This window comes from Zerene cesonia, chromosome 12, assembly GCF_012273895.1.
Source record: "Zerene cesonia ecotype Mississippi chromosome 12, Zerene_cesonia_1.1, whole genome shotgun sequence".
NCBI lineage: Eukaryota > Metazoa > Arthropoda > Insecta > Lepidoptera > Pieridae > Zerene > Zerene cesonia.
Genome location: NC_052113.1, coordinates 802515 through 811747, shown reverse-complemented (window position 1 = coordinate 811747; position 9233 = coordinate 802515). Strand labels below are relative to the sequence as shown.

The 9233-nt window shown below is 32.7% G+C and overlaps 1 protein-coding gene across 1 annotated transcript in view; it reads right to left on the bottom strand.

Moving 5' to 3' along the window:
- The window catches only part of LOC119830746 (putative inorganic phosphate cotransporter), a 33958-nt gene that overhangs the window by 6858 nt on the left and 17867 nt on the right, over positions 1-9233 (bottom strand). Inside the window, exon 2 of the mRNA XM_038353871.1 lies at positions 8171-8301. Coding sequence (XP_038209799.1) covers positions 8171-8301 — 131 coding nt within the window. The remainder of the gene's footprint in view (positions 1-8170; positions 8302-9233) is intronic.

Genomic DNA, 9233 nt, shown 5'->3' with positions numbered 1-9233 from the left:
TTGGTGAATAATAATACTATTTTGCTTCGTACATAGCTGGACAACTGAAATAATGTCATATTCGTGTTTTATTCGTGTCTTTTTTTCGTGACATCTATTGGTGAATAATAATACTATTTTGCCTCGTAGATAGCTGGACAACTGAAATAACACATAGGCACTTTTTATACCGATATTCCTACGGGATACGGTTACGCAGCACGCTTACGCGGTTTCAACCGCGGGTCACAGCTAGTAAAGAATAATTTTAATAAAAAACAGAAAATGGGATTTGAAATATTATTAAATGACATAATAAGATTTCAATAGAAATTTCGGTTGTAGATTTCGCTTAATTAATAATTGAATAAATCATTCAATTCACATCATAATGTTATTTTTTTTAACTATACATATATAGATGTATTCAAATAAAACATTCATAATTAATACTTATTAATTACGAGCCATTTGGTTAACGTATATTTTTAAAGTGCTGTGTTTATTCAGCCGGTTAATTTAAAATGAATGTTTAACCTTTGGCGTATGTACTCTATACCATTTAATTATTCTCCTATTGGGTCATTATTTTTTCTATTGGTTATTATATACATCCATATTTTATATGTAGTCTAGAGCCTTTGTAGTCACAATACAACCGTCCAAAAGTTAAAAATATCAAACTCAAACTCAGACATGTATTTATTCAATACGTTTATTAGACATGCGCCTAACAGTTAGTCTTAAGTTGATTTTTTTTTTTTGTCAACAATGACACACTTAAATTAAATAACACAATACAGTCACAAATAATTACAATAAAGTGTATTTCGTTAACACAAACACAATCTAAATATATAACAAAACAATATAATTATATTTATAGACTGAATATAAATTTACAAGCTGTTTCCATCTGCTTTAAAACAATGAATCATTAAGGACAAATTGCGGAGCAATAATTGGAAAATTATTGGCTGCTAATAGAGCTTCATATACAATGAAAAGGGGTATTTTATCACATATCATTCTCACCATTATCTGTGACAACTACGTAACTTCTGACGCATTTTGAGGCGGACAATGGGTCTTATTATGTCATATTATCCACTCTAGCGATAGTTCCTATTAAGGGAATTTCAGATGTAGTAAAGAAAAACCTATTTTTGGGTTCTGTTGGGTTTTTAGATTGGAAAATTTGCTTCTTTACAAATAACCAATTGTTTTATAGCTATTTTATTATTAAATGCAAAAAACAAAGGTTTAGTAGGACTAAGCTCGAAAAAGACAAGCAAATTGAAACCAACGTATTGGTTTAATTTAATTAGGTTTTTATAAAGTTCTATTATGTTTATGTAAAATGGGTTTTGAAACACTTCAAATAGCATGTAGTATTAAATAGTAATCAACACATAAACACATACTTTACCTATATTAAAGGCATTTAGAATGTATAAAAATCGAGAGGTTTTTGTTTATTTTAAATATTAGAGATCTGATAGTAGGCCTTTGAAAATCATGTTCAGACCAAAACCGAATGAATTCGACTGGATTTTTTAATTTTATTATTCGTTAACCCCTCTAAAACCGTATTTGTGATTATTTTTATATATAATAGGAAACTGTTGTCATATTGTTCCATTCTAGAATCTAAATTGTAAAACCTCATTTATAGAAAATAATTATTTCACATTTTCCCACTTTACGCGACTTGAAACACGAAGACGTTTTATGAAATTCCCTTTTCCAGCTGCACTGGAGTAATTTTGTTCAACCTATTTTGTAAACAACGTGAATGCAATTTTAATTAGCAAAGCTATTAGTGACATTACTTCATTAACTAGTTGCGTAACTCAAATGCTCGTATCGATACGCTGTCTAAATGGAGCATGACTTATCGCAAGACTTGAAGACTTGATTAATAAATCTCAATGATAATTTTTTTTCATTAGCTAGCATGTGTTTTGATTTGAGATTCGCAGATTTTTCGCTAGTCTTGGTCGGTTATATGTGTAGGTAAAAATTATTTTTGTTTTTAGATAAGGGGGAACTTAATTACTGTAATATATATAACTATCAGTTATATATATTACGGAAGAAGCCGGAGGCGCGTTCTCTGTTCCTCACCCTTCCCAGACTATTCTATCTTTCCAGTTCGACAGTTAATGCACAATAAAGCTTATTAGTGTTTCACTAAGATCCTTTATTTAGTACTAGCTTTTTTAGGCCGCGGCTTCGCCCGCGTAGAATTCGCTTATATCGCGCGACATGGTAAGGAGTATTTTCTTCGCATTAAAAAGTATGGTTTGTTCTTTTCCACGTTTAGCTCCACCTTCATATCAAGTTTCATCAAAATTGGTTTGACGATCGAACTTTCATACAAACTTTCATCCCCTCTTTCAACCCTTTCTACCCTTTTTTCGCGATAAAAAGTATCCTATGTCCTTTCCCAAGTTCAGTTCTATCATCATACCAAATTTTATCAAAATCGGTTCAGTGGTTTAGGCGTGAAAGCGTAACAGACAGACAGACAGACAGAGTTACTTTCGCATTTATAATATTAGTAGGGAAGTAGGGATTAAATTTATCCGTTCTTTCGAAATAAATTGTATTCACTTTAAATATAATTTGTGCTGCCGTTAAATTAGAAACTGTAGCAATGTCTTGCAATTTCACACATATTTTTTTTTTAAAAACAGTACGAATATATATCTAGTAGTAATCTTAATGCCGAGGATTTGCTATCCCGAAACGTCCGTCGCATATTGTTAAATGCTCGCATGGGATAAAACACGTATCGTGATATCTGGGCGGAGTCGGGAGAGCGTCTAGTCCGAAAATATAACTATAAACGAATCAGCCCCATTTGTCTGCAAACTAACAAGCCACACAGTATTTATCGGTTTTAATTTTTTATGTAGATATTAAAGTATTTATTAGTTATAAAGTAAAAAAGATTTTTTTAACATTGACCTCACCACCTTTGTACGGTTTTGTATTTATAAAAACAAATTTATTTCATTTTTCTTTCCTTCTAAATTATAAGCACCACATCGTTACCGATTAAAGTTGTTTTCGACAGATCTTACTAGATAGACGATAATCTAACGCAATTAACAAATTTTCTTTTAATATTGATATAGAAAACCGAATAAAATAACGTTAGAATATTCTAGAATATCTAAACATGAAAAAACATACATATATCAGTATGTAATATGAGATTCTGAATACGCTCCAAACCACATAGCGCCTAGATTAAGTTCTAAACCCAAAAAAAATTGTAATATGCTCACGCGTGGGCGATATGTGCTAGTCAATGCGAACCTGTGAACCGAGGGTAGCATACGAATAGATGTCACACTTGCGTCTTAACCCTCTAGTACAGAATTCTGAAAAGCACCTCTAGTTTGTATAAAACGTGTACCAGCTACACTAAAACAGATAAAATATTTATTTTATTCGTTAAAGATTTAGGCTATTTAATGATATTAGAATTTAAATCGGTTATGTGGATATCGAATTAAGTCTTATCAAACGGAAGTCAAATCTTTGCATTAAAATATTAGTATCGTGTTGTATTCGTGCGAGGTTTTATCAATGGATCCTTCACAAAAAAAAGCGACTACATAGCAGGCAACAGCTTTCAAATAAGTAAGGAATCAGTTCACCGAGTAAAAAGTTACGAAGTAAAAAACAAAAAAAAAATACATTATAGTCAAATTGAAAACTATATTTATAAATATTTGTATGCCAATTTGTTGGCGAGTTGTGCAGACGTGAAATAAATATTTACAAAACTTTGTAACTATTCATTTCAACCAATTCAAACATTTTAATTCATTCCAAAAAAATGCAATCGAATTGATAACCTCCTCTTCTGAAGTAGATTGAAATCTTACAAAAGATTATCAGGCACTTTCGATCGTTAAAAAAAATGGTACCTTTAGTTCTTATAATAAGTTGCATTATTTATAATATCACGATTCTATATCTTTGTGCACATAAAAACCATACTCTATACTAATGAAGAAGATGAGTTTGTTTGTTTGAACGCGCTAATCTCATATTCGGTACTGGACAGATTGATATATGTACACTGTACGTGATGGCTGAGTGCTACAGACAACCATTATTCACGGGCGAAGCCAGGACGGACCACTAGTGTCATAGCATTTCGCAAATTCCAATTGTTTTAAAATCCAAAGTCCTTTATTTTCTTTGTCGTATTGTTTTTCTTTCAACGCAAGAAAACGTTATTTTTAATTCAACTCGGTTAAACAGTGTTACTAATGCAATTATATGCTTCAACAAAATGCAATATGCGTGCTTTTATTGTTTCCATAATAATATTATTTACTTTAATAACATCATGTATGTGATTTGTGATATCTAAACTAATATAAACATGAATCGTACGTGATTTGTGTGCTTGTATATCACGCACAAACCGCTGGACCGATTTCAAAAATTCTTTCACCATTAAAAGCTGCATCTTCGCCTAGTAACATAGATAATAACGATTAAAGATTTCTAAATGAAGTTTATTTTAACAAATATTTTCTACAAAAGCAAACACCGACTTTATTGAAAGGGAGGTAACTGTAACTAAAATATGACAGACGACAATGACACCAATCCCTATCAAACCCTATCAAACCGAAGATTTTCGTTATCAAACATAAAAAAGAAGCATGTCAATCAATTCAGGTGTTCGATTTAAAGCCCAGCAAGTTATCGAGAAATAAGGTACAGTCGAATCAAAAAAGAAACGAGGTTCTCAAGTATTTGGCAACGTCGGTTACAAAAAAAATAAATAAAAATAAAGCTTGATTTTGAGTTTTAACAAACCATAGCCATTCAAGATGCACTAGTTGAATATACCTATAGCATGTTTGAATGTTTTTAAGAAAATGGTCGATCGCATTCAAAAGAGGTTTTTGCAGAACGATGCCGTCCAACGTAGGTAATTAATGAAATTTTGAAGTGCGAACGCCACTGTAAATATCTTACAATATTATGTACCGGGCTTACTTTGATTTTCTACGTGAAACGTGAATAGCATTGAGTTACATCTGAAATATGGGACGAGTGACAACGGTGGACTATGCTATAACTATATAGTGTAAAATAAAGTCGCCGATAAGAAATTTTTCATAGAGGATTCTTTGTTTGCTTTAAGAATAATGCCAATCTGTAAACGTCCGTGAAAAATTAATTATTGCCAGGCGTTAAGCTTAAGTTTCCCGAAAAAAATAGCAAAACATCATTGTTGAGTTAGTGTGGTGTGCTGGCAAAGAGACGAATAGTTCTTAATGATATGCGCCATATTTAAATTAAAACAAAAAATACATCACAATACCCAGGCGTGATAAATTTTAAACACTCAAGTTTCGTTACAGCTGGTTAAATTCTATAGAAGTTAATTATGTATACATTTTGTATAGCTATGTTTTTGTAGCTGACCCAATAGCGCAGTGGTTAGTGACCCTGAGTATAGTGGTGTCGGTTAGATCGAACGCATTTTTTTTTTTTTAATTGCTTAGATTCCTTTATGATTTTTGGGTACTTGTATTAAAAATAAAATTTAATTAATGTATATTTATTAGATGTCTTATGATGCTGATGCTGAAAGTGCAAGCAGAAAAATGTTACTTTTAGCTTTGATTATTTTAAGGGTCTCGATCTTTAATTATATTAAAAATACTTATATTACTAACCGCTACAGAAAGACGACCGCATTTATAGAATTATTTTAAGACCAAAAAATTAACACCAAAAAACCACTAGCGTTATGAATTAATAACTTCTAATAGAAAACTAAACTGCCTTCAAATTGTCATACCTAAAGCAAATTATAACAGAATCACATAGATGCATCAGCATTCAAGTAAACTAAGAATCATCAAATTGGATTCACCCAGTCCAAAGCTCTGAACTAACAAACTGTAAAAAAGTCGAATTTGCATCCACCTTTTATGAAGTGGGTTAAAAGCAAACACAATTAGGTATTTTAGTAAGAATAACAGTAAATCCTATTTCTTCAAGAATAAAATTGTTGCCTGGAATATTATTGTGAATGTTTTACGTTAAAATTCATGTCACTAACTCTGTCGATGTATTCAGAGTTCAAAGGTCTGAATCCCCGTAGATGTTCTGGAATCTTGTACGAGTGGAACATGACTTGGAAATCTTACTCTATTGAGTTACTGTCACTGGTCTAGCATGTTGATACCCTAAGGGTATTGTTGGGTTGCGCCCGCCAAGGCTGCCGCTGAGGGGGTCACGAATTCTAGCCAGCACCCTTGTCCCCTTCTCTAAAGCGGCTTGAGAGATCAGTGGGGTTTTGGGTGATAGGAAGCCGACATAACCCATGGCTGCTTCCCCGGAGGCTGTAGGTATCTACGCAAGGTTTTCCCACTCAACACAGGGTATGTTTGGGTCTGCTAACGGGAGAATATGTGCTTTAGACTTGAGTAGACTATTAAATTCGCTGATATCTTGAACCCTCGGGGAGTTTTATAAGCTAAACGTATTACCCGCAGGTCATTTTTCTTCCAAATTAACTAAACAGTTATTGAAGCTAAATTTAAATTATATATTTTATAAATTGAAAAACTTTAGCATTAAAAATATTAGTATGGATAGAAGATTTCAGAGATATCAAATTATTAACCGTCTACTTTTAATACCGTACACCTTCATTAAAGAAGTCCACTGCCTGCGTCCCTGAAGTGGGAACATATTTAAAGGCCTGATGATGATAAAGACCATAAATTTTATTTTACAAAATTCTGAGACACGACTCAATTTCAATGTTAATTTAAAGAGCTGAATCAATAATCTTAATTGTTTGCTATCTGCACGCCCGGCTCCGCCTGGATAGTAATTTATTGTAAATTAAATAATTTGAACCATTGTATCTTTTAAGTTAGATCAAATTGCATATGGTTCGCAAATTTGATTCAAATCGGTCGAGTTGTTTAGAAATCCATCGCGAACGAACAATTTATATATGTTAAGATTTCACAAGTGTAATTATAGCCCACCGCAACCTATTTAGTTGACTGTTACAGAAATATTTAATTAATTTCGGGGCTAATTTTATCACGATTTCCTATTTAACAGCACTTATTACATATGTTATTGTATACAGTTTTATAAATACCAATTTGTCTAAACTCAATTATATAGCAAATAGTCAATTACTTTCAAGTACTCGGACCTTGGTTTCATTTCACAATACGCAGAACCTAGATTATTATGTATTGTAACCTAGCATTGTTACTTGTTTTAATATTGATAACGATTTTAGCATTCTGTAACCAAATGTTACATCGGAACTCTATTACTTAGACTTCGCCATCGTTTTGTCTGTGTGTCTAGCTGTTCGCCCGTGTATCAGCAGGATTTATATCATGAAATGTAAAAGTTAGTTAATTTGAGACGATGAATTTCTGTTTCTGTTGGTGGGTGGCAAAATATAAGTGTGTAAGTAGGTATCAGAATATAAAGAATGCCACCTTAGACTAGCAACGTTGCATTGACATGTTTTTTGTAATAAATTTTCTTTTCTTTGAACAATATTTTCATTGACAAATAAACTTCGCCTTTTTCCAAATACAAAAAACACTAAAAAGAAAATTTATCTAATGAATTCAATACATATAAATCCTTACTTATATTATTAATGAATTCGTGTGTTTTTTTGTTCGCCTGTCTGTCTTTTACGTTGAAACGGAATGATTTATCAAAAAAAAAAAATGGTTGCCTGTAAAGTCGGTTTTACGGGCGAAGATTTTACGTGACAACGTCTTTTTCTCGGTAGAATATTTATTGATATGAATATTATTAAATTGCACAATAGGAACAAGGAATTGAATGAAAATAAGAATTGCACAAATTTTAACTTTAGAAAATATTATTTGTTTACTAAAAAGTCAGAGACAGAGACACAAGCACGCGCCGATTCAATGCGCCTAATTCTCTAGTGCTGCGCGCGCGGCGGACCGATCATAGTTCGGTGACTCATCGTAACGTTACCGGGCGTTACACTTTTACATGAGTGCCTCCGAGCCGCAACCTAATTTAAGACGTTGTCACGTCAAAAAATAAACATCTCAGTCCAATGTGAATTTCCTTTATCAAGCAAAACCAAAGAAATCGAATCTACTAATCAACAAAATCTTACCGGAAAGTCATACTTGTTCGGCTTAGTCATGGCCACGATGGCCAGGCTCATGCTGACCCTCGTCGCGTACGACGTCACGGTGGAGAGAAACAGCAGGAAAATGATCACGTGTCGCATCCCGAAGGAGCTATCTGTAAAAAAATATACGCACGTTTTATTACAGCTCCGAGCTAATTTTTCACTGTCAGACGAGAGTAGGCTCGTAAAATGTTATCGTAGTTAAATTATTTGTTTTCACACGCCGCTGTCATTTCCAACTGTATGGTGTGTATTATATGGAGTGATTTAGCTTGAAATAACTGTTAAGTAGTATGTGGTAGCGTGTACAATGTTTGTATATCTGGCTTCTTTGTAAATTACTTCATTAGTTTTCTTAACCAACCATAACCCAGATAACCCATGTTCATCGAATATACTGAGTAGCATCCTTTTTTGGTGCACACAACCGCGCAAACACACGTTATTTATATTTATACTTCACCGTACGAAACACAGTGGCATGCTACTATTTCACACCGGTTTTCTGTGAGGGTGTGGTACTTCCCCGGTGCGAGCTGGCCCAATTCATTCCGAAGCGTGCTCGAATCCCACAATAATACCTTACTTAACGATTTAAATACCAGGCTTAGTCGCATAGTATATTATAGTAATTTGTTTCTTTTTTTATTTTATAATGTTTGTTTCATATATTATATTGTTATTATTACTTATTATACACATAAATAATTTATTATGAATGTCAATTTGCGTGTTACAAATATATCATGCATGTATGTTTATTCATTTGACTGTCAGTCCAACAAGGTTACTGAAAATCAGCGCTGCGCATTTCGCATAGCAAATGCTGAGTAGTTATTCTTTTTATTACCACACTGATAAGTTCCAAGTCCAGCTTTTTATTTCTTCTTACTGTCATAAATATCCAAACTTTTGAACAGTTTCAGTATTAATTATTGTATACTATAAAGATCATTGCATTGACTATAACCTTATACCTAGTCTTGCCATAAATATTGTAATAAAGAAAAAAGAAAATTGTTAACTGCAAATAACATTTATTACT